Raw genomic sequence first — 25,800 nt, 5'->3', positions numbered from 1 at the left:
GCCCGGAAACATAGATCTTTACGGGAAATATCTTGATTTTTAATTATTTACACCTAATTAAAAAACCACATCAGATGCATACACACACACACACACACTCGCATGTGCTCTGAGGGGCAACAGAGCATGTCTACAAGCCAGATGGTCCTTGGGGCTGGGATGAGCAGTAATACCCACCCTCCTTAGGTAACCCTGGTCTTTCTCTCTTTCTCTGCTGCTCGGCCTCCATTGCTGTATTTTGTTGTTACCTTTTTATTTTTGCTTCATTCACGGTCCCTGTTTGCTGCCTGTGGTCTCGAGAGGCTGGGATTTGGTGAGACTATTGTGACTTGTTCAAGAACCAGTTGAGTTTTCCACTTGGTAGTCAGATGCCGGACGTCTGTCTGTCCAAATGCTGTGTCAGTAACAACAGCTCCTCTGTGACTGATCAGATCTCCAGACACCATGCTGCCGCGTGGAAAGAAAGAGGCCCGTTCTTGGCCTTTACCCCCCTTTCCTGATATGCGGGTTGTGAGATAATAATAGTGATTGAACACCCCTATTCCCGAACGCGGCACAAAGTGTCTTCTAGGTTCTAAGTGGTCCTGCCAGCATTGCCACAAAGGAGGTGGGTGGATTTCGTGAGCTGCACCCGTCTGAGCCACAATATTTATCAAAGTAATAATAGTGGCTGGGCCTTGTTATTCCCACATGCTCTTTAATATTTAATGTGCTGTATTTATATTTACCAAGCAAATTTTCTTGGCTTTTCAGTGCCAGTTACAAGCTATTCACTTAACCCTTGCAACCCTACTGCGTGGGCTGTTATGATAAGCCCACGTTTTATTGGTTGGGAGTCTTTCTTTTTCAAGAGTTTCTTTTTAAAAAACGTATTATTTTCAAATACTCTTAAATTTGCTGAAGAATTGCAAGAATTGTAGAAGAATTCCCATGTATCCTTTACCTAAATTAACTAGTTAATATGTTGCCGTACCTGAGATAGATTTATCTATCATCTGTATCTGCATTTACCCCTGTAAGCTTTTTTCCTGACCCATTTAAGAGTTAGTTGTGAACATGATGACCTTTTACCTTTAAGTACTTGTATTTCCTAAGAACAAGGGCACTTTCTTACATCACTACAGTGTGATGATAAATATTCAGGAAATTTAACATTGATGCAATATTATTATGTAAAGTACAGGCCATATTTGTTTTTCTCCAGTTGGGCCAAAATTGCCTTTTATGGCCATCTTCTTTGCCTGATCCAGGCACTGGTCCAGAACCAGCCACTGCTTTGAATTGTCCCTTCTCTTTAATCTCCTTTAATCTGGAACACTTCCACAGTTTCTTCGTTTTTCATGGCCTTGACATTTTTTCCTTCCTCTTCTGGCCAGTTGCTTTGTAGGACATCCCTCAATTTGGGTTTGTCAGCTGTTTCCTCATGATTAGATTTGGGTTATGCACTTTTGATAGGATCTCAAGAGTTTTAAATCCATTTCCTCTTGGCCTAAGAAAGGGACACAAGCTGGGAGTAGACTTCTGGTCTTATAGTTCGCAAAACTTGATACCAAGAGGTGAAAGTCAAGGGCAGAGGTAGCACGTGGTGGCCCCAGGTGGAATTTAGCTCACAGATGTGCTTTCCTTGGCATATGAGATTTTTTAAAAATGTGAATTAGTGTCTTAAGACTTCTAAACTTCACAGAGAAATCCAGATTTCCAGCTATTCTTGAAGAGTTTGACGACCTGGCAACCTTGGGGCCACCCTCCCATGTGCCTGGTGTTGAGCTGTGGATGTGCCCTTCATACAGGCATGTGCTCCTTACTGTGACCTTCACCCCTTACACGATGCCTGCCATGCATTGCTCCCAGCCTGATTCACTCCTTTATGTTACTTGCCTGCCTCCTGTAGGTCCATAACTCGGAAACCTTTGAGATAGTTGTGTGCTCTCTGTATTCTGCTCTTATACGCCATATACATTCTTCTTGGGGCCCATTAGCCAAACAATTTGCCGTTTCATATCCACTCCTCTTACCTATTCTTCCCTCTTTTGGGGAGGTTGGTTTATTTGAATATCCATTCTTATGCAGTGACGCTGTTTGCATTCACTCTTCCCCAAGGGAGATTGTCACATGGAGGACCTTCGGGTACTCCAAACTGGCTCCCATAGAAGCCCAATGCAGTGAGAGGCTCCTTTAGCTCCCAGTTAATGTGGGAAATGTCACATCCCTAGAGGGACCTACACCAGTCTGGGAAATCAGACAAGTATTTTTGAGGAAGTGAGGTTGAATTGGTAATGCATTGAGTCAGCCGGGTGACAGGCTGCAGGAAGAGGACTCAGTATGGACGCCTGACCTGGAAATCCTTCCAGGGACAACTTAAACATCACTCTAGGTCTTCCCTAGCCCTTAGCTTCCATGGGGAAAACAGACCTCTTTGGGTTAGAATATAGTGACAGTGGAGCACTAGTTTACAATTTATGACTAATGATAATAATAACAGTAGTAATAAAAATAACAGCTAACATTTGTTTAGTACTTATTAGTGCCAGATACTTCTGTCAACTTTAATAAAGCCAGTTATTTTACCATCAGAAGGAAGTTTATTTGGGAGTAGCCAGATGAATTGGAATTTGGGATATGTAAACTATGGTGGACCATAGGCAGATCTGAAGAACTTGCTTTTATGGGGAGATGGGGGGAGTTGGGAGGGCCTCTAATAATCAAAGAGCCCATTGAAGGAATTTAGGAGTCCAAAGTATGGAGCTTCTCATTGGTTGGGCTACTGCAGTCTCTGATTGGCTGGGCTGTCATTGGGTGGAGAGAAGTTTTCTTCTTCCTGCTGGATAGTAAAATAGGCAGCACCTTTCTGTTTGGAGTAATTGATGATGCATGGTGGATGTGAGAGCTTCCCCTACAGGCCTGTCCTGACTCTAATTTTAGCTGAGGTTTCTTTAATTAATTCCACATTTCCCCCTTTTGATCAAGATCTTTTTTCAAAAGCATTGCTGATGAAGAGTCAGGATCTCCACATGTAGTGGTTTGTCCCTTGGTGCTAGGAGGGGCCTTCTCTGGTTGTCATGTCCATATTGGAGGGAAAGTACACAAACCAGAACCCTCGTGAGGCCACATTTGAGTAACAAGGAAAGGTGGTAGGGAGAACTTTCATATTTGGAGTCTGCTTCATCAGTGTTGTAAGCACTAGAAATTATCTTGAAATGCTGAGCTAGCATTACCTTATTAGGCATCTCATTTTTACAAAAGTTCAACAAACGATATGTGCAGAACTTAACAATAAGTATATGTAGCAAAATTAAAAACAACATTCCAGGGACTTCCTGGTGGTGCAGTGGTTAAGAATCCGCCTGCCAATGCAGGGGGCACAGGTTTGGGCCCTGGTCCAGGAAGATCCCACATGCTGCGGAGCACCTAAGCCCATGCGCCACAGCTACTGAGCCTGTGCTCCAGAGCCTGTGAGCCACAACTACTGAGCCCACATGCCACAGCTACTGAAGCCTGCATGCCTAGAGCCCTGCTCCGCAACAAGAGAAGCCACTGCAATGAGAAGCCTGTGCACCGCAATGAAGAGTAGCCCCTGATCACCACAACTAGAGAAAGCCCACACACAGCAATGAAGACCCAACGCAGCGAAAAATAAATAAACTTATTTTAAAAAAACAAACAAAAAAACCCATTCCAAACCTAGTTAGCAAGATGGTTCCAAACCAGGAGCCCAGATCTTAAGGAAGCCAGCCGAATAAATCAAAAGGCAGTGGATTGTCAGGTGAAATTTGCTGTAACCAATGTGCTTATTCTTTAATTTTATGTAACTGCGTCTCTACTTGCCAAAAGGCATTTTTCTACATCCAAGAGGTGTTTGCTATTACACAGACACTTCCTTGCTCAGCAAGTAGACAGTCAAGGGGTCTGCCATTATCCAATGAGTTGAGTGGCCATTGCTGAGCTGGAACTGTGTTGGCTGTGGAGTCAGCTAACTCTCCTAGTGTCAGAGAGAGATTTCTGCTTATTTGTTGGTGTGCTCACTTCTATTTGTGGGAAGAAAGCTCTCCCTGCGGAGGCAAAGCCAGTATCACATATGCCTCCTGAAAACTCTCACTTAAGGTAGTTATAGAGGTTTAATGGGATGAACCAATCTGAGGCTTCTGTTTGGTTGTGTAGGGAGAACAGGACAGTGAATACAGCAAGGGCACCCTGTCCTTGTATTCTCCAGCTGTCAAGGCCATGAGTGGCTTAAGCATAAAGGCCATTCCCCGAACTTCTGCACATGAAGTTGTGACCGGGGGTGCACAGAAAGCCCTTGCATAAAGTGGTGGTATCTGATGGACGCATTCATTGGCATAGAGGCGTTCGCATTGTTTAACCAAGCCTCAGACTTTATGTCATTATACCCTGAGCAGTTATCTAGATATGTAGATATGTCAGCCAGTTTACGAATGACCTCGCTTGCACTGCCAACTCCACAGAACCTTTCATACCAGTATTCACCCAGGGCTGGGTAAAACTGAAGCAAAGAATAATTTCAGGCAGGCTCAGCACCCTGACACTATAAAATGGGCCTGTGGAACAATTTGGAGAGAAAAGAATATCTTGAACCTCAGTGAAATTACCTGTAGGATGAACCAAAGGGTCACTGCTGTCTTGCACAGACTGAGCTTTCTGATGGCAAATCCAGTGATCAGAGAGTTTTCCCCCTTTTGTAAGGGATTGGGAAATATGGATGAGGGCATTTCTCATGGAAAAGTGGCAGAAAGCAAGGTAAGAGACAATATTGCAAGAAAGGTATACAGGCCTGGTCCGGACATGTTGGGAAAGCTGTCAGCTTAAGGTTACTGGATGGTGTGCAGGTCCAGTAGGGTTCGGTGCTTTCTTTAGGTGTGACATATGGATCTAGGAGTCTACTCCCTGGAGTTTGGCAGCACAAGGGTTAGTCAACAGGACCTGATAGGGGCCCTTCTAGTAAGGCTGGAGAGAGAGTCCTTTTGGAGGTGCTTTTTCAGTATACAAAATCTCTAGGTTGTAGGGTATGACATCTGGGATCTTTGTCTCCCAGGAACACGCTGCAAAAAGAGTGCTCTACCAGAGCATGGTTATGTTTAATAGAAGCAATTAGGCCTTTACAGTGTAGAATACATGCTTTCCTTTGTTAGTTGTGGATCAAAAGAATCAGGAGCTAAATACATTGGGCATCCTGTGATTATTTCAAAGGGGGAGAGTTTACGATTCCTGAAGCGGGCTAGGCCTAAGAGTCAGAAGGACTAGTGGCAGTGCTTTTGGCCAGAGTATCTGGAGAGTCTCTGCAGACTTCACCAGTTTATTCTTTTTTTTTAATTTTATTTTTTTATATTTTATTTATTTATTTTTGGCCGTGTTGGGTCTTCATTGCTGCACGCAGGCTTCAGTAGTTGTGGCACACAGCTCCGTAGTTGTGGCTCACGGGCTCTAGAGCGCAGGCTCAGTAGTTGTGGCACATGGGCTTAGTTGCTCCACGGCATGTGGGATCTTCCCGGACCAGGGCTCGAACCCATGTCCCCTGCATTGGCAGGTAGATTCTTAACCTCTGCGCCACCAGGGAAGTCCCTTCACCAGTTTATTCTTAATGATGCCATTAGTATGTGAGACTAGCCCAGAGGATTGAGGATGATAAGCACAGTGAAAGTGGTGCAGAACTGGCCAAACAGCACAGACCTGCTGTAGTATTTGGCCGGGGTACTGAGTTCCCTGATTACTGAAGTTCAGAAGGGGTTCCCCAGGTGAGAATGAGCTTTTCCAGCAGGACTTAAGCCACAGCAAAGACAGTAGCTTGTCTGCAAGGGAAGGCTTCAGTCTAGTGAGTAAACATACAACCCATGGCCAGAACGTATTTATATCCATAAGATGGGGGAAGCTGGATAAAAGCCAGTTACCAAAACTTGAATGGTCCATTGGGTAATTTAAAATGTCCAGGAGCAGGAATGACAGGTTTCCCCGAATTGTGTATTGGACAGGTAGGGCAAGCAAAATAAATGCTTTCTACAGGTTTATTGATATTTCCCCACCATCGTTGATGCATAAAAGTTAGCCTTTATTGGTGGACCAGTGATTTCAGGGCATGTACAGTGGGCAGAAATGGGAACTTGAAAGTCTCTGGTAGGACCGAGTGGTTATTTGGTCTGAACCAGAGCTGCTTTTTTTTGGTCAAACCGGCAGTTTTTGAATTTTTGATCTTGTTTTTCTGAAGCAAATTGTTGGGTTTACATAGTCAGTTTTTCTAAGCTTTCATTCAGAAAAACTTCCCTTTGGACCATGACAGAGGTTTGGCTGCAGTTGGCTCCTTTTTTGCTGAACTGTCAAGAGGTGGTTTCCCTTAGTCTCCAGGGAGTCAAGTTTAGAATGTCCTGGCATCTGAATAATAGCCAAAGTAGCAGGTAAGATTATGACGTCCAGTAGTTCCTGAACGTAAGGCCTGTTCTTGACTTTATCTTCACTGGAAGTGAGGAAACCACTTTGCTTCCAGAGCATCCCAGAGTCACGGGCTTCTCTGAAAGCATACCTGCTATTGATATAAATGTTGGCAGCCTCGCCCCCTGGCTAGTGTACAGGCTTGAGTAAGTGCATATAATTGGCCTCTTGGGCCCAAGTAGCCAAGGGCAAGGGTGTCACTTCAGTTATATCAACAAGTGTTACTGCATATCCAGCACAATATTTGCCATTGTCACATTTTAAATAAGAACCAACAGAACACCATGAGATGCCAGCATTACTCAGAGGAGTTTCTGGTAGGTCCTGGTAGGGGATGGTGGTGGTGTTCAGAAGGTGATTCATCCAGGTTAAGCAGTTGTGAGCGATTTCGTTGGTAATGGGAGAAGAGTAGCAGGGTTAAGGTTATTACAGTGGGAGTTATATGAGGAGTGGTTGATAAGAGAATCTCATAAGAGGTGAGATGGCTAGCAGAAAGGTGCTGTGTGTGGTGAGAATTTAGAAGGGTTTCTGCTACATGCGGTACAAAAATGGTCAAAGGAGATCCTACAACTATTTCTTCAGTGGCCTTAACCAAAAGGGCTCTAACCAAAAGGGCGGGGATGGCTCTAAGGCAGGGAGGGTATCCTTGTACTACAGGGTGTAGTTGTTGGCTGTAGTACCTTCTGGGCCAATGGTGTTCTCTGTGCTTTTGAGTGAGTATCCCAAGAGCGTCCCCTTCTTTCTCACACATGAAAAGGAAAGGTGGAAGCTGATATTTGGGATGTCTAAATATCAGGAGTGTTCATTAAACTTTCTTTTAAGGCTATAAAGGCTGTGTCATCCCGTTCTCCCCATAGAATCGAGTTGGGATGGTCATTTTTTTAGTAAAAGGGTACAGGGATTTTGCTGTAAGAGAAAAATTTGGAATCCAATTCGGACAACAGGTAGCCAGCCCGAGAAAACCTCTTAACGGGCATTTAGTTTTGGGTTTTGAGAAGCTCAGGACGCTATGAACCCGGTCTGGATCTAGGTGTAGCCTTTGTTCTGGTATCAGGTGACCCAAACACCAAACCTGGGTTTGGACAAACTGCAATTTCTTTTGGTGACCTTGTGTCCTTTTAGGACTAAAAGTCTTGGTAAATGGATGCTGTCTTCCTGGGAGGGAGAACAAAGAAGTAAGTTGTCTAAATGTTGTGACAAAGTAGAGCCTCTGGGAAACCTTACATCATCCAGGCCAACCTTCAGGACTTGTGAAACGTAAGAAGGACTTTCAGTAAAGCCCTGAGGCATTGCTGTCCAGGTAAATTGTTCCCCCCCCCCCAAGTGAAAGCCAAAAGGTACTACTGGAAGCCTTCATCAACCAGAATACAAAAGAAGGCACTGCATAAATGAACTATTGTGAAGAATTTGCTTCCAGCTGGGTAGATCCCAGTAATGTACAAGGGTTAGGAACAAGGAGGATGGCCATGATATTTATCACTTGCAGGTCCTGGACAAATCTCCATCTTTGGCCATTGGATTTCTTTATGGGTAAAATAGGGATGTTGTAGGGACTAGTGCAGGGTACAGTTAAGGCCTTGGGCCTTCCAGTTCTCCATTGTCAACTTAATGCTCTAGAGGGCCTCTTCATTTATAGGGTACTGGTTAATTTTGGGGAGAGGCTTTCTGGGATCTCTTTGGATTTTGATAGGAGGTGCACTGTGGAGTCTGCCAGTATCTGTTGTAGACTTTGCCTACGAGGAGGGCGGCAAGTGATCTAACAGGGACGAATCACTAGTGTTCGAGTTACTTTTGCTAACAGAACAGATAAAAGATGTTTTAGGATCATTTAGTTTACCCAAGTGACTATTTTGGTTGTTGCTGTCACTGCTGTTATCAGACTCTGGGATTATTTCCCCCTTTTGGGAGAAAGAAGTAGCAGCATGGTATTTTTCTAGGAAATCTCAGCCCAACAAGTGAACAGGAGCAGAGGGACTAAGAAGAAAAGGGTGGGTATCTCTCAAAGGGCCCAAACAAAAAGGAATGGGTATAGAAACAAGGATTGTTGAGGTTTGTTTGAGACTCACCTGTCTGAACTGTTCAGTGCTCCAAGGCAGGGCTGTTGAGTGGCAGTGGGGTTGAGCACCGGTACCTCCATGGACAGGTAAAAAGGTTCAAAGATTCATTCTCAGTCTGGAGAGGGGTTTCCCTGAGCTGATTAACAGGAAGGATTGGGACAAGCTTTGGTTCCCGGGAGCCTCGTCATTGGGGGTTAGGTTGGTTAGAGGGCTGAAGGCATAGTCCTTAAGCTTGTAACAGTGCTTTTTTCCAGTGTGCTGGCATCTTGTAATAATGGCAGAGACCAGGAAGGTTTTGTTTTTGTTTAGGGGTCTCCATTTGGTGTAGTCAAAAATTTGTGTATATTGCCATTTGCATATGCACTTATTTTCATTCTTGCTTCTTTTTTAATTAGTTTTTATCAGAGTACAGTTAACTTACAATGTTGTGTTAGTTTCTGCTGTACAGCAAACTGAATCAGTTATACATATACATATATCCACTCTTTGTTAGATTCTTTTCCCATATAGTTCATTACAGAGTATTGAATGGAGTTCCCTGTGCTATACAGTAGATTCTTATTAGTTATCTGTTTTATATAGAGTAGTGTGTATATGTCAATCCCATTTCCCAATTTATCCCTCGCCCTTGGTAACCATAAGTTTGTTTTCTACATCTGTGACTCTCTTTCTGTTTTGTAAATAAGTTCATTTGTACCATTTTTTTAGATTCCACATATAAGCAATATCATACGGTATTTGTCTTTCTGTGTCTGTCTGACTTCATTCAGTGTGATAATCTCTAGGTCCATCCATGTCGCTGCAAATGGCATTATTTCATTCTTTTTTATGGGCTGGTTTCTGAAGTAGGTACTTTCTGATCACCCCATTTTATAGTTGCTAAAACCAGGATGAGAGAGGTCACATGACTTACCCAAGATCACACAGAGGCAGAGCCAGCATTCACATTTAGGCCTGTCTGACCTCAAAGCAAACACTTTTTTTTTTTTTTGCGGTATGCGGGCCTCTCACTGTTGTGGCCTCTCCCATTGCAGAGCACGGGCTCTGGACGCGCAGGCTCAGCAGCCATGGCTCACGGGCCCAGCCTCTCTGCGGCATATGGGATCCTCCCGGACTGGGGCACGAACCCATGTCCCCTGCATCGGCAGGCGGACTCTCAACCACTGCGCCATCAGGGAAGCCCAAAGCAAACACTTTTAATGGCACAGAGGACTGAAGTGAGCAGTGAGCTGCCTGCTTGATATATAAATGCACCAAGAAGTAACTTTGGAAACACTTTTGAGTGAAATGACAGTCAAATATGATTCCGGCTGTTAAGTTTGGAACCCTGTGATTTTCCCGTTGTACTCAGGATATTTTGGGTGTGTGTCATCTGCAATTAATTACCTTCATGAGTTGCTGGAGTTATTTGGGCTCTTTCCCTGGCTCTGGATATGAAGTGTGGGGGCCAGTGTGCCATTCTGAGGGGAATTTACCAGGTGGCTAATGAGATGGGGCTTATCAAAGAAATAGTGAAATGATGGGAACAGGGGAGCGAGCACTAAAAACCAAACAAGCTTTTTACGGCTCCCCAGCTCTCTCCAGCTGGCAGATGAGATGCCGCACAGCCCAAGTGAGAGAACAGTCAAGGAGAAATGCAGACTTCCTGGAATTCGAGTTCCCTGGCAGCTCTGGCCCTTGTCCTTTTACTGAATATGGTTGCAAAGAAAGGAGAAGTAGTCAGATATCTTGTGAGTGAGAGGAGACCACTGTTTTCTGCAGACTCTTAGAGGCAGGATCATTGTCCTTGTCTGGGTTCTCATTCTGATCAGGATACGGCAGGAGAGCACAGGGCAGCATGTGGTTCTTGGGCTCAAGCGTGGCCCAGAAGTGTCCTGGAGGCTGATTAAAATGCAGATTCCAGGCCCACCCCAGAGCATGTGACTGCTGACAGCAGAGCCTGGAAGTCTGCTTTCTACTTTCCACTTTTTTTAAACCACAGAATATTAGGGTGCGTTTCCTACAAACAATGTTCTCCTTCATAATTGCACACGCCAGTCAAAACCAGGAAATCCACAGCGATATGTTTTTACCATTGATTCCTCCCCTCCCATTCAGCTCTCACCAGTTGTCCCAGTAACGCCTGTTCTGGCAAAATGATCGAGTCCAGACTGACTTGTGGCCTGTAATTGTCAGGTTTCTTCTGTCTGGAACAGTTTCTCTCCTTCCCTGCCTTTCGTGACCTTGACATCTTTGACGATTACAGGCCAGTTTATTTTGCAGACTGTTGCTCAGTTTGCTTTGTTCGTTGTTTCCTCAGGATGAGATCCAGTTTCTGCGTCTGTGGTATTAATATCACAGGGGTGATGCGTGTTCTTCATAGAGCATCCTGGTGGGTGGTGCCTGGCTTCAGTTCGTTCCTACGATCATGCTAACTTTGATCCCCTGATTAAGGTCGTGTCTGCCCCCTTTCTCCACTGTGAAGTTACTCTTTTCCCCTTTGCAATATTAGTATTTTGTGGGGCGGTAGTTGGAGCCTGTGTAAACATCTCATTATACGTTAAACGCTGCATTTATTCATTTTTGGATTCCTGGGTTCCTGTTTCATTCCGTAGGTCATAATCTATTACCATCACTGTTTGGCTGTTCAGATTGCCCCAGATTTGTCCAGTGGGAACACTTCTGAACTGGCTTCCAGGTGCTTCTGAAATGATCCCGTGAGTTTACACCAACACCTTGAATTCCAGTCCAGCACCACGGTGTTGACTCCTGGTTTTCTCCCTGTACATGTTTGTTACTCCCTCCTCTCACAGCACTGTCTGCAGTGTATTGAGGTATTTGCCCACTCTTCTCATATCTGCAGCAGCCTTCAGTGAACAGTTCAGGAAGGGACCAGCAGGCCTTGCAGAGACCTACTTTCTGAATAAGCTTCTCCAGCTGATTCCACTGTAGGAGAACCTCCTTCCTCTGACCCCACTGCAAGAACCCTGGCTGAGTGCTTGAGGGTGTGGACTTTGAAGTTGCCCAGATGCCAATTCCAGCTCCTCTCCTGAGTGACCTTAGCCTGTCACCAACCCCCCTGAGCCTCTGTTTCCTGTTTGGTCAAGTGTGGACAATGGTGATACCTACTCCATGGTTTCAGAGGCTAAAACGAGTAGATAAGGTCCAGCTTCTCTCCTCCAGGTCTCACAGCCTAGCTGAGGGAGATGAGCACAGGCCAGGGCTATTAAAGTCTTAGACTTGAGCGCGGAGCTTGTCTGGGGTGAGGTGGGGGCAGAAGAGGGAGTGGTCGCAACCCCGGATGGTGGACCTAGAGTTAGCTAGAAGGGCTTCGGAGAGAAGACGGCCTCCGAAGAGACTCTTGCAAAAGTCGTAGGTGTTCACCAGGGAGCTGGGGCAGATAGGAGAGTCGGGTCAGCCTTGGCGAGAGCCCAGCTGGTGTGGGCGCCAGTGAGGAGCTGATGGCCACGTCCCAGGGTCGGGGTAGCTTCTGTGTTAGCCCATCACCTGAGCTGCTGAGCTACTTCCGGAGCCCTGGGAGCTGTGAGAGGAGGGGTCCAGCCTGAAGAGCCCTGTGTGTTGGGGTGGGGAGCAGTAGCCTGTGGGAAAGCCTGGGCCAGGCTCCCCACTGCGGCTTGAGCGTGGCGCTCTGAAGGACATCCTTTGCTTCCTACCCTGACCCTCACTGCCTGGATGCTGGCTGGCGGCCTGGGTTTTATTGCTCCAAACCTCTTGTGATGGGTTCCTGTTTCACAAAGGCAGTAGAGAGGCGTGGTCAGGTTCTGACTCCGGAGTCACACTGCCCGGCTTAGAATCCTAGCTCTGCCTCTTGCCTGCTTGTCACTGCCCAGAGAATTACCGAGTCTCCCTGGAGGTGTCTGTGTCTGGAGGTGGCTGAGAGCCTGCCTGACCCGCTTCCGCCTCTCCTCCGCAGTCAGTGCTGGACAAGTGTTAGCTTCCAGTCACTGTTGTGGGGAAGACGGTGTGAATGCAGAAGTGTCCTGTGAAAGACGTTGCAGAAATACATGTGCTTATTTTAGCAACAGGCGTGAGAGGTTATATGCTCCCCAAAAGGAGGTGGGGCTGGAGTTGGGGGTCTGAAGACACTAATGGGAATGCACACAGTTTGGGGAAAATGGCTTTTCCACTTTGTGTTGTTTTGCAGTGAACTTGGTGGTGACTGTGAACACCTCAGAGCCGGGGGATTTATGCCTCCCTTTCTGTCTTTTGTTGGTGGCAGCTTGGGACAGTCATTTTTTGGATCACTTGGTCACCTAGCCGCATTCTTCTAGTAATCAGGTGTGGTTATGGTTAGTGCCTACCTGGTACCCACCAGACCGTTGATTTGAGTGGGGTACCCTCGTGCCAGTGTCTGGCGGGGGAAGGCAGAATACCTGTAGGTGTGTTTCACTGCAATGTTTTGATGCCTGCAAGTTACCAAAGGCGCTTCACAGGTTCCTCGGTTCTGTTTTGAGTAATTATCCTTTGAGCGGTGCTGTCTGGGGTTGCCGGTTGTTTGTTCTGACAGTGGGGCAGGCATAATTGCTTTGACTTACAAACATTAATTATTGCCGTCACTGGAAGGGTTTGAGAGGTACTTGCCACCTCCCAATGATTTGCTTCCTTTCCTGATGCTTTTAAAGAAAACTGCAGGGTGGCCAACAGGCGTATTTGAGGCTGGGGGTGGGAGCCGGCAAGGCTTTCTGGAATCCTCGAGTTGAGATCTGAATAGTCTCTCTGTCTCCACTGCCACGACCCCAGTCCTCCCGGTCCTGGCCGTCATCATTTCTTGCCTGGATGGATGGTCACAGTAGCTTCCTTCTGGTCTGACACTTGTCCTGTTTCCAGCCCACTCTTTGTTTTCCCACACAGCCTGCCATTCCCCTGCTTAACACCTTTTATCGGCTGCCCTTTAAGCTTAGACTAAAGTTCACACTTTGGGGTCCCACGTGATTCCTCCCTGTTCCAGCCTCCTTGGCCTCCCTGAGTTCCAGGAACAGGCCTGGCACTGTTGGGGCTTTTCCCTGACTTGTTCCTTGTGGTCCAGGGTCCGGTGATATTGGCATCCCCAGAGGGCCTGGTAGAAATGCAGTCTCAGGCTCCACCCAGACAAGCTGAGTCAGAATCCGCATTTTGCAAGGTCTCCGGTCGCCCCCTTCCCCACTGTCACACAGTCCGCTTCCTTTAGGTCTTGCCTCTTTGTCACCTTTCAGAAAGGCCTTCTCAGATGACCCTACCTAAAATACTCTTTACTCTGCATCTTTTTCTCTTGCTTCATTTATTTATTTATTTTTAAAATAAATTTATTTATTTTTGGCTGCGTTAGGTCTTTGTTGCTGAGCGCGGGCTTTTCTCTACTTGTGGTGAGCGGGGGCTACTCTTCGTTGTGGTGCACGGGCTTCTCATTGCAGTGGCTTCTCTCGTTGCGGAGCACGGGCTCTAGGCGTGCGGGCTTTAGTCGTTGCGGCACGCGGGCTTCAGTAGTTGTGGCTCGCAGGCTCTAGAGCACAGGCTCAGTAGTTGTGGTGCACGGGCTTAGTTGTTCCGCGGCATGTGGGATCTTCCCGGACCAGGGCTCGAACCCGTGTCCCCGCATTGGCAGGCGGATTCTTAACCACTGCGCCACCAGGGAAGCCCCCATTTATTTATTTTGAAATTAATAGACTTTTGGGGGAGCAGCTTTAAACGTGAACAGGAAGTCCAGAGTAGCCGTGTACATCACTCCCATCCTCCCCAGTTTCCCCTGTATTAGCATCTTGCGTTGATGTGCTGCATTTGCTACAATTGATGAACAACATGCATCCATTATTATTAACCAAAGTCCCTGTTTACATCAGGGTTCACTCTTGGTGGTGGACATTCTGTGGGTTTGGACAGATGGGTGACATGTGTCTACCATTAGAGTATCATACAGACTAATTTCCTTGCCCTGAAAGTCCTCTGTGCTCCACCTGTTCACCCCTGTCTCCTAACCCCTGGCAACCGCTGATCTTTTTACCGTCTCCATAGTTTTGCCTTTCCCAGAATGTCGTATAGTTGGAATCATAAAGTTAGTAACCTTTCACATGGGCTTCTTTCACTTAGTGTGCATTTCCTCCATGTCTTTTCATAACTTGGTAGCTCATTTCTTTTCATCGCTGAATAATATTCCATTGTCCGGATGTACCACAGTTTGTTTATCCATTCACCTATCAGAGGACATCTTGATTGCCTCCAAGTTTTGGCAATTAGAATAAAACTGCTAAATATTGTGTGCAGGGTTTTGTGGGGTTATGTGTTCTCAACTCCTGTGGGTAAACACCATGTGATAAGGGTATTTTAGTTTTGTAAGAAGCTGCCAGACTGTCTTCCAAAGCGGCGGTACCGTTTTGCATTCCCACCAGCAGTGAATGAGAGTTCCTGTTGCTCCACAGCTTCGCCAGCATTTGGAGTTCAGTGTTCTGGGATTTAGCTGTTCTTACACGTGTGGCTTTGGCTTTTATCGTTCTCACTGTTATCTGAAGCCTGCTCCTTGACTGGTTTGACCACCTCCCCTTTGTGAGTGTCACTTCGTGCGTGTAGAGAGTTAGTCTTTCTCGTCCCCCCTCCATTTCTGGGTTCTAAACAATACCTGGTACACAGTGGGTTTAGGAAGGCCTTTGTTGGATAAATTACATACTTTCTGCAACAATCCTGTGAGGCCTCAGTGTTCTTCCATTGTTTGGGGGAGTAGCCGGAGCTGCAGAGAAGGACATCCACCTTGTGCACGGCTGGCTAGATGTGAAATCACTCAGACTGCAGGACTTTGACAGATGAGGGAGTCGAGGGTCAGGAATGAGTTGTCTTCGGCATGTTATTTGTCCTCTTTGTCATTCTTACCTCTCTGTTCCTTGGCCCAAAATTGAGGATCAAAGTACCTCACAGAATAGTTGTAAGGATTAAATGAATTAAGGTATGTAGAACTATATTAGTTATCAACTGTGTAACAAATTGTCCCCAAATTCAGCAGATTAAAAGAACATATTTATTATCTCAGAGTTTCTGTGTGTCAAGAATCTGGACACGGCTTAGCTGGTGCCTCTGGCTCAGGGTCTCTCGTGAGGTTGTAGTCAGGACATTGGGTGGAGCTGCGGTCATTTCAGGGCTCTGCTGGGCTTGGAAAATTTGCTTCTAAGTTCACTCAAGTGGCTGCTGGCAGACCTCATCCCTCACTGTGTGGGCCTCTTTCAGCCTGCCCAGGTGTCCTCAAGACAGGGCAGCTGGTGACCAGAGAGGGACGAGCCTGAGAGCATCCCAAGTAGATGTCATAGTCTTTTTATAACTGATCTCAGAAGTGACAGCTCATCCCTGCTGTTAGAAACAAATAGTGAGACCAATCCGAACTCAAGTCAAGGGGCGGGCATTTGAGTTGTTTCCAGTTTTTGGTGATTATGAATAATGCTGCTGTAAACATTCATGCAGAGATTTTTGTGTGAACAATAAAATTCATTTCTCCAGGAAAAACAGAAGTGAGTTTCTGGGTCATATGACAGGTGTCTGTTTAACTTTATAAAAAGCTGCTCTGCTGTTTTCCAGGGTCACCGAGCTCTTGTGCATTCCTGCCAGCAGTGTTAAGAGGGTTTCAGTTGCTCCAGATTCCCCCGGCACTTGATACTGTCATTAAAAGTTTTTAAAGCTATTTTACTAGGTTTGTAGTGCTGTTTCACCGATTTTGATTTGTATTTACCTAATGACTAATGATGATTAGCATCTTTTCATGTGCTTATTTACTGTCTATCTTCTTCGGTGAATTGTCTGTTCAGATCTTTTGCCCTTCCCCCCTTTTATTGGGTAGTTATGTTTTGTTTTGAGAGTTCTTTATTTCAGATACAAGTTCTTTATTGTTTGTCCGATTTGTTAGTATCTCCTCTCCATCTGTAGCTTGTCTTCTGTTCTTAACAGGGTCTTTCACAGAGCAAATCCAGTTTAACTTTTTTTTTTTTTTCTATTCTGGCTCATGCTTTTGGTGTTAATCTAAGAACGCTTTACCTAACCCCAGGTTAGGCATGAAGACTTCCTCAGGTTTTATAGTTTTATATGTCTTCCAGTTCGAGTTAATATTTGTATAAGATGTGAAGTATTAGTTGAAGTTTACTTTTTGGCGTATGCATGTCCAGCTGTTCCCAAACTGTCTGTTGAAAAGACCGTCCTTTTTCCTGAATCGCCTTTGTACCTTGGTTAAAAATTATTTGGCCATATTTGTATGAGTCTATTTCTGGACTCTTCTTTCTGTTGGTTCTAGAGCTATCATTTGCCTCTACTACATTCCTTGATTGCTGTCGCTTTATAGAAAGTCTTAAAATTGGGTAGTGTGCATCCTTCACATTTTGCTTCTATTTCACGATGACTTTGGCTACTGTACTTTGTTTTTTGGCCTTTCCATATGAATTTTAGAATCAGGTAGTGTATATGTATAAAATACCCTGCTGGGATTTTTACTGGACTTGCATTCAACCTATAGATCAGTGTGCTGACATCTTAACTATTTTGAGTCTTACAGTCTGTGAACCTGGCATTTACATCGACGTAGTTCTGTTTTGATTTCTTGCATCAGTGTTTTACAGTTTTCAGCGTACAGATCCTGCACGTGTTTTGTTGTATTTACACCTGTGTATTTCATCTTTTGGAACTATGATGAATGATTCTTTTTATAATACTACTTTCTAATTGCCCATTGTTAATATATAGAAATACAATTAATTTCCATATTTGACCTGGAAAAAGTCACTTATTCTAGGATTTTTTTTTGTAGATTCTTGGAATTTTCTCTGAAGAAATCAGGTCATCTGCCAGTGGGGACAGTTTTAGTTTTCCCTTCATTCTGCATGCCCTTTGAAAAGAAACCTCATTTCACTGGTTAGAACCTCCAGTAGTGTGCTGAATAGGAGAGAGAGGCAAGAGAGACTTTCTAGCTTGCTCTCAGTCCCGTGGGGAAACATTCGGTCTTTCACCACTAAGTATACGTTAAGCTGTAGGGTTGCTTTTGTTTTCTGTAAGTCTGACCTTACTCTTCATACCTTGTTTTTTCTAGTGTGCTAGTAAAGTGTGTTGACGGCATATTAAATTTTTTTCTCCTAATTTCATCGTTCAGAAATAAGCCCTGTTAACATGGTGGTATATATATATTTCTAACGCAAACATATACCAATAAATATACGTGAGGGGTTACAGTAAATACACTTTCTTTGTACTCTGCCACATTCATGTAATGGTGTATTGTAAATGTTCATCTGTGTTAATTAACATGCATATTCATCACAACTTCAGCAGCTTCATAGTGTCCTATTACTGGTGGATACACCATAATTTATCTCTTCACTCCCCCCGTGTCAGACATTTGATTTGTAACCAGTTTCTTTCTGATAACATTCACAACATCCTCATGTGTTTTTTTTGTTGTTGTTGTTGTTTTTGTGGTACGCGGGCCTCTCACTGCTGTGGCCTCTCCCGTTGCGGAGCACAGGCTCCGGATGCGCAGGCTCAGCGGCCATGGCTCACGGGCCCAGCCGCTCCGCGGCATGTGGGATCTTCCCGGACCGGGGCACGAACCCGTGTCCTCTTCATCGGCAGGTGGACTCTCAACTACTGCGCCACCAGGGAAGCCCTCATGTTTATGTTTTGAGCCTTTTGCTCCTTCTTATTTCCTGGGCATAGTTTTCTCGAAGTGGAGTTGTTGGGTCAAAAGGTATACAGTTCTTGAGGCTGTTGATTCATATTTGGAAAAAGCTCACCTCGGACCAACTGCTTACATTTGTGAGATGTCTGCTGATGGGCAGCAGAGGCTGTGTAACCCCAGGACAGTTCCTTAACCTCTGAACAAAGCTTGCTGATCAGGAGAATCCCGTTCACATTTGCACAGCAGTCTGAGCAGCCGAGAGATTCTGCAGACCCATGCTTATCCGCCCTCATTTCCCAGTGGACTCTTTCAAGGCTTTACGTTTTCAACTTTATCCAGTACATTTAATTCCCTAAATTTATATGAACCCAGCGAGAGACTTTGGAGTTATAGGACATGGGTTGGAATCCCAGGTGTGTGTGTATGTTGTTTCACTCTGCGGGCCTCAGCTTTCCTATCTGCAAAATGAGCCCAGTTAAAACCAACCTTGTGAGGCGCTGTTGATGATCCACTGAGACCAAGTATGTGGCGGGCAGGAGGAAGGAGGCACGGGCTTGGAGATGCTTAAGTGCACATTGTGGCCGTGCCTTGTATAGCTGCGTGAATTCGTTGATCGACCGCTGAGCCTCTCTGAGCATCAGTTCCTTCATCTGTATAATGAGAGTAATAACTCTCGCAGAGTTGCCATGCAGGTTGAATGAGAGCACGTTGTGTCTGCAACATCTTGAACATTCAGAGCCCCACTCGGAGGCAGATACTCTCGTGTTGTGGGTAGAAAAGCGTATTTCCTATTACACATGTAGGGAGGTTTTGAATGAGGCCCCAGTTTTACCCGTAGGAGGTCTTGGCACTGAACTGCTTCTCACTTCTTAACTCACACAGAGGGATTTCAAGGAGGTATAAACATCTCAAATGCCCACCTCTGCCACAGTCCACGTGGGCAGTGTTTTTCTAACATAGATGTGGTTCTTTTCCACCGAGATTTCTCTCCCGCTCATAGAGAGCTGTGCCCAAGGTGAAAATGCAGCATTTCACAAACTGTGAGGTTTGAGGAGTTAGTAGGTGGTCAGTGTACTTAAATATATTAAAGGCTTGAGGAGCCCTGGGGAGGAGGGGGAGGGAGAGGGAACTTTCCTAATGTTGATTAGCGCCATCGTTTCCTAAACATACTTAACTCTACTCTCCCGTCCCTGCCTGAGAGCCGTTTGTCATCCCTGGGAATACAGTGTGGGAAGTACACTGTAAGAAAATATCTTCTCCTTATAACCTTATTTTATGTAAAGCAAAGATTCTCTTCCTCAGATCTGTCGCTGTGCAGTGCCTTCACGTGTACCGTCTTCGTGTGTACCGCCCATGTTACTCATTCCTTAATATTTGTCTTTCAGTCCACTCACTTTTGAAAGCCTTCACATTTCTTTCCAAAGGATTCTTTTTTTTTTTTTTTTTTTTTTTTGCGGTACGCTGGCCTTTCACTGTTGTGGCCTCTCGCGTTGCGGAGCACAGGCTCCGGACGCGCAGGCTCAGCGGCCATGGCTCACGGGCCCAGCCGCTCCGCGGCATGTGGGATCTTCCCGGACCGGGGCACGGACCCGCGTCCCCTGCATCGGCAGGCGGACTCTCAACCACTGCGCCACCAGGGAAGCCCCTCCAAAGGATTCTTTATATCACTACCATTAATGGAAAATCGGTTTTTAAAAAACATACCGGAAGAAATGCTTAAGTGTTAAAATAGAAAAAGTTTTGTGAACCCCTTAAATGATCTCGAGCATGTACCACGTTTGGGAGATTCTGTTTTAGTTCATTCTCTTGGCGTTTTTTCTCCTTTCATTGAACTGCGAGGAAGTTGGATCCCACTGCCCTTCAGAGTTGAAAGAACTGGATGATAACTAAAGAGGCGGCGGGGAGGGGTGTTTCTGCAGGGTTATCTTCCCTAGTGGGGTTGGATTCCCACGCAGTTGCCTGGGCCACGAAATAAAGACTGGACCCCATCCCCATCCCCCCTCGCCCCATGGCTTTCTCATCTTCAGCCTTGTAAAGCAGTCGCTGAGGGCATCCCCCATCCACATCCTCCTTTGAGGCAGATGTGGAAATTGCAGCTGAAAGGCTAAATCCTTGGGGAGAGCCCAGCTGTTCTGAGCACTGACACTTCCTTTTCAACAAAGCACTCCTTCCCCCAGCTTTTCTAGATGGTTTTCCAGATGGAGTGTTAGGATTTGATTAAAAGACTCTGTTGGTTGCAGAAGGAGCCAGGTGTCGTGGGTGATCACCTGGGCTGTGTACTCCGAGAGCCGGGGAGGGGGGCACCGCGTGCAGTGGAGAAGAGAGAGTTGCCCTAAGATCTGGCCCACGGGGCTGCAGCCACCTGTGCTGCCTCCCGCAGAGGTCTCATCCTCCCAGGCTCGTGGAGGTGGACGGTGCCTCCCCCCAGAGGGGGAGCAGGCGGAGGGGGGCCCTGCCCCATAGCAGCCTCATCGTCACTCTTAGCAATGAAAAGTTCTAGGCAATGGAAGTGTTCTTTTGTTTTCAAACATTATTTTGTTATGGACAATTAGAGAACATAGCTGAACAACAGCAACCAAAAAAGTTAAAAGTCAGAGCCCTGTGACTGCACTCAGAGATGAGTCTGGTCAATCCCACCTGTGTGCGTAGCCTCCCGGGCTCTGTGGCCCTCACTTTACCACACATGTGTGTGCTCACGTACACACACACGCACACGCACACACACACACACGATAGGCACCCAGGCTCTGAAGCCGGACTCCCTGGGCCTGTGGTGGGTGCTGATGCCTCGGGGCCCTGGGCAGAGTTTGGTCCGCTGTGCTCACCTTGCCTCTGGCCTGTTCAGACCGACGGGCACCTGTGATGTGACTTGTGCTGGGTTGAAGACCCCTGTTGGGATGAGCGTCAGCCACAATCCCGATCTCGTTCGCACACTCGGAGGGTTTCTGAGGCCTTTCACAGTCAGGATGCTCTTAACTCTTGACGCATCCTGTTGTATCATGAGGTGGCAAATAAAATGGCATTCTTACTTGATCGCCAGGAATGGTACATGCTATACGGGCCTCTGTCTACAAATTAAAGTCCTGTTGCTGGTTGCAAATTAGTCGTTCAGAGCCTGGGAATTATTTTCTTGGGCCATTAACATGTTACGTTTTTAAAAAATACCTTTTGGTGGGACCACAACTCTCTGGTTGGCCACAGCTCCCACCCCTTAGACCCTCTTGTCTTATGGCTGGTTTGCGTTCCTCATGGTCCTCATCTCTCTGCCTGCTTTGGTCATCTGAGTCTGTATCCCATCGCAGATTGTTATGACCATCAGTTAAAATACCAGGCTGGATAGAACTACACACACGATGTGACCGTGTCGGAGTCCTGGATTTGCCATCGGACTGTAGTTATGGAAGATGTAACCATTGGGGGAGGCTGGGCCAAGGGTATACAGGATCTCTCAGTAATATCTTTCCAACTTTCTGAATCTATAATTACTTCAAAATAAAAATTAAAACATAAAAGGCCTCATCTTGCCTGGGGTCAGGAGCTAGTTGCCTCTCTGGGGCGGTCAGTGTACCCTCCAGGTGTTTGAGTCAGGAGCAGTTCTACTGACCTGAAAGTTCATTTCCCATAAAAGGCAAACAAGTTCATTGGCACAAAGTTGGCTGGGATGAATTTATGTTCCTAACGATGTCCGTCCATGGTATATTCTCCATGACGTCCCGTCATTTCGTTGGAAGTTGGATTTGTATTAAAGTTTTTGGTCTTTATCTGTTAGGTCTGATGTTTAGAAAGTCGTAAGATGCTATTAAAAGATGGCTCCACACCAGAAGAAAAGCAGCCACTTGACTACCTTAGTGCTGGCTACAGAGTTGAAGGTGAACTAGGCAGCTGAGGGTGGGCCTGGATGGTGTGAGCAAACGAGCTGAGACCTGGCAGCCAGACACGGACACGACCCACCTGTCAGTCTGCCTGAATGATCCTGCCTCTTCTGCCTCTCGGACAACATTCTGCATGAACCGTTGTTAAATTAGGCCATACAGAAATGCACATCAGTTGCTTTCTCTCCCTTGTTTTAAGGTACTATGTGCCCGGAATTCACATGTGGGGATTAGCAGTAGGTTGGGATGAATGACAAGATCCGGCTTACGGGATCCAAGAAAACCAGCTGTACCAGCATGTCCATCAGGGAGTGTTTTCCCTCCCACAAACCTTCTCAAGACTTGTTAGTTGTTTAGCTTCAGACGTTCACTCTTCGTATCACAGGGAAAGTGCGGCCACGGATAGAAACACCTGTGACAGGCTATCTAGGGGGAGGACGATAATTAAGAGACTCCATGTTTTACTTTCTCTCAAGCTTCTGAGATGAATGCACAGATCTCAGGCGACACCTAAGTATATGGTAGTGTCTGCAGTCGGTACTTACGTTCTTTCTGACAAATACAGGGCAGAAAAGCAAAATACAAACAAAGTGCTGTCTCTGTGGGCTGAGGTATAGTCAGGTGCATCGAAGACAGAGAGAACCTGTGATGGGCAGTCTGCAGTTTTTCCACTGAGCAAATGTGTGGCATATTCGTACCAAGGAATGGCATCTCCATCCATAAATAGACGGAGTCAGAAGCTTACCGTGGTGAATTGTTAAATGAGACAAGCCAGTAGCAGAAAAATTTATAATAGGGTCTGGTTTCATAAAGTAAACTCTGTTTAAGTGCACCAGGTTTGTAGTGACCATGTGAGCATGGAGGAGGCGTGAAATGTGTGTGCCAGGTTTTTAACGTTGGTTACCATGGGGAAGGATGAGTGTGACAGTAAACAAAGGAGAAAAGACTTCAAACAGAAACTTCAGAAGAGTGTGAAAGGTGTTTCATCTGTGAATAATTATATACAGTGTGTGTGTGTGTGTGTGTGTGTGCGCATGCCTGGAGAGGGAGCTGATAGGACAGATAGAAAAATGATAGTGGGGTTTATTTCAAGGTGTTGAATTTTTAGTGGATTTTTTACATTTCTTCTTAAATGTTTTCTGATGGTTTGAGTATTTTGCAATGAGCGTTTTATTTTTTATAATCATAAAAGACACCCAATCTTAAAGCTCTTTTCTTTGTGAGGAAATATTCCAGCATGTGTAAGAGCACACAGGCTCAAGACCTTGTTGGGGGAGGAGCAGGAAGAGAAGATGTGGAAGAGGCACCTGTCTCTGGGGTAGCCAGTGAGAAACCAGTTCTGAATCCCAAAAGAGACAGGGAAGGCAGAGAGACCTGGGCTTGTGTCCGGGCCGTGAGCCTTACGTATGACCTTGGCATTGGCCATGTGCCCTTTTCCATGCCCCAGTTCCTCTCCTGCAAAATGAGGAGAATTCTACAGGGTCATTGTGCCTGACATATCATAAGGTACTTAACATTATTCAGTGTTACCATCGAATGAAGAATGGGTGAATGAATACACGTGTGCTTGATTCAGTGAGGTCACATGTGTAAAGTCTGAGCTATGTGGGTAAATACTCAACAAATGGTAGTTTTCTCTCTGACCCTCATGTCCTGTTCTGCAGCTGGGGTACCTGGGGAGTGAATTTAGTAGAGTGGGGTCTTGTCATCACCTGAGTTCCACGTTTCATTCTGCAGTCTTACATGGGGTGCCGCTGGAGTTGGTCAGCTGCTTCTCATTATACCTCACTTTCCTCATCTGTAAAGTGGGTGTTGTGATAATATATATCTTGGAAGGATTAAATGAGATACACAAAGACTTCACGTGATGCCTGGCGAATAGGAAGTTTTCAGTACATGTAGTAGTTAATAAAAATACTGAGTGTTCCCCAAGTAAACAGTACCTATTATGTGCTTCTGTAAATGGAGAGGATGCTACAGAGTGCCTGGCACAGAACAGGCCTCTAACAGATTGATTCAAATAGCCTGAGGGCAACACATGTCACCATCCTGAATCTGTGGGCACCGCAACCAATTAATGCTTATTTCCATCACGAATGAACAGTTCTCGAAGGCATTCTGCAAACGTGCCTTTGCTAACATAGTCTTTTCCAGCGATGATCTCTAAAACAGAATATATTAATATTTATAAGATGCACATTGTGTATTTTTCTTTACACAGATTCTCCTCCTTCCTTGGGTCTAAGTTGCCAATTTTTAAATATATTTTTCTAACGTTCTTGTACCTGCAGAGAAAACGAGGTGCTCAAAGTCCAACTGAAGAAATACGTGGGAGCTGTCCAGATGCTGAAAAGAGAAGGTCAAACAGCTGAAGGTGAGGGGCAGACGGAGCCTGGGTGGGGAGGGGGCCACACCTTTTCATCTTCATCGCCCCTGTGCCTGGCATAGCAGACACTCAGCGTGGGATGAGTGCACGTGCAGATGAATTAGAAGAATGGGGCTGGCTAGGGTTCCAGAAAATCAATTAAATGGAAAACCCTGCTCTGTATTCTTGCTAAATGCATAATATTATAAGACTTACTTGTCAGATTATTAGCAATACTGTATGAGTTTGTGTACTTAGGGAGTTTTATGTCTAGAGTCTTGAAACATTTGCAAGGTAGTGAACCTTCAGCACGATTGAGTCACATCAGGCCAGGGGTGAAAGCAACAGAACGCCAGAGTGGCGGAGTCAGAGCTATGGAGTTAGGCTGATCAGGCGCCAACCCCAGCTCTGGTTAAATTTCTTAATCTCTGTGTACCTCAGTTTTCTCATCTGTAGAATGAGGTTAGTTGACAGTGCCTACGTCATGAGGCAGTCCATGTAGACATCTTAGCATAATGCCTACTTAGAATGAGTACTGAGTAGATTTTAGCTATTATTATTAATACTCTTAATCAGAAATACAGGTAGATAGAAAAATGATCGTTTGACCAAGATCTCACTAAATAAAGTAGTGCTATATGCTTCCTCCCTGTGCGGTTTGCCTGCACTTTAACTGTCATGCCTCTACTAAAATGTTTCTCAGGTCAGCCTGAAGAAGGGATAGTTAATTAACTTTGACTCAAGGGTCTTGCAAACTTCAACCAACTGACCATTACAAGATTTTCTTAAAAATGAGCTCTGAGAGTGTGGACATTTTAACAGAGAGGTGGATGCTCCACGCTCACAGGTCTTGGGAGTCAACCAGACCTGGATTTGACTTCAGGTGCACCCTCCATGACTTGACCTCTTGGAGTTACTTTGCCATCTGGAAGAGGAAACGCCACACCAGTGTAAGAGGAAATGACACCAATGTCACGAGGGCTGTTGTGGGATTTTCCGAAAGAATGACTGCAAAGCTTCTAGTATGGCGCCCGGTGTATAGTTGGTGCTCAGTCGATGGTAGTTATTTTTCTGTGTCAGAGAGAGAGAGATAAGATCGGAGTCTGGATTTGGCTTGCGTAGCAATATCATAAAGACTTGAATTTTCTTTGGAGCTTTTGTACTCGATCAGGTTCAACATGTTGATTTTTTGGATAACATACCTCGCCTTATTCCTGCTGGGTCTGTAACAGTTACCGGTCTGGGGGTTTCCATTACAGAGTTAATCGTGTCTTGATGTGAGGGCTCATCCCCCTCTTCATACAGATACTGCTCGTGTCTCCCGGAACCCATCTCATTACGTGGAGTTACGTCTGCCCTGGCCTTCTGCCTTTTCACTTCTTCTCAGCTTTGTTCCCCCAGCACCTGGCTTTTACAGTCATTCATTCCATTCACTGTATGTTTCAAATGAGTAGT

General features: G+C 45.7%; 1 protein-coding gene across 3 annotated transcripts in view; it reads left to right on the top strand.

The window, feature by feature from the left end:
* SNX29 (sorting nexin 29) overlaps positions 1-25,800 on the top strand; it is a 552,967-nt gene that overhangs the window by 178,656 nt on the left and 348,511 nt on the right. For all 3 annotated transcript variants that reach the window (XM_030883986.2, XM_060284206.1, XM_060284205.1), the window contains one exon: positions 24,272-24,354. In XM_030883986.2, the coding sequence (XP_030739846.2) occupies positions 24,272-24,354 (83 nt within the window). The remainder of the gene's footprint in view (positions 1-24,271; positions 24,355-25,800) is intronic.

Source organism: Globicephala melas, chromosome 15 (genome assembly GCF_963455315.2).
Source record: "Globicephala melas chromosome 15, mGloMel1.2, whole genome shotgun sequence".
In the NCBI taxonomy this organism is placed as follows: Eukaryota; Metazoa; Chordata; class Mammalia; order Artiodactyla; family Delphinidae; genus Globicephala; species Globicephala melas.
The sequence above is the reverse complement of the archived record's forward strand: the minus strand, read 5'-3'. Positions and strand labels throughout refer to the sequence as shown.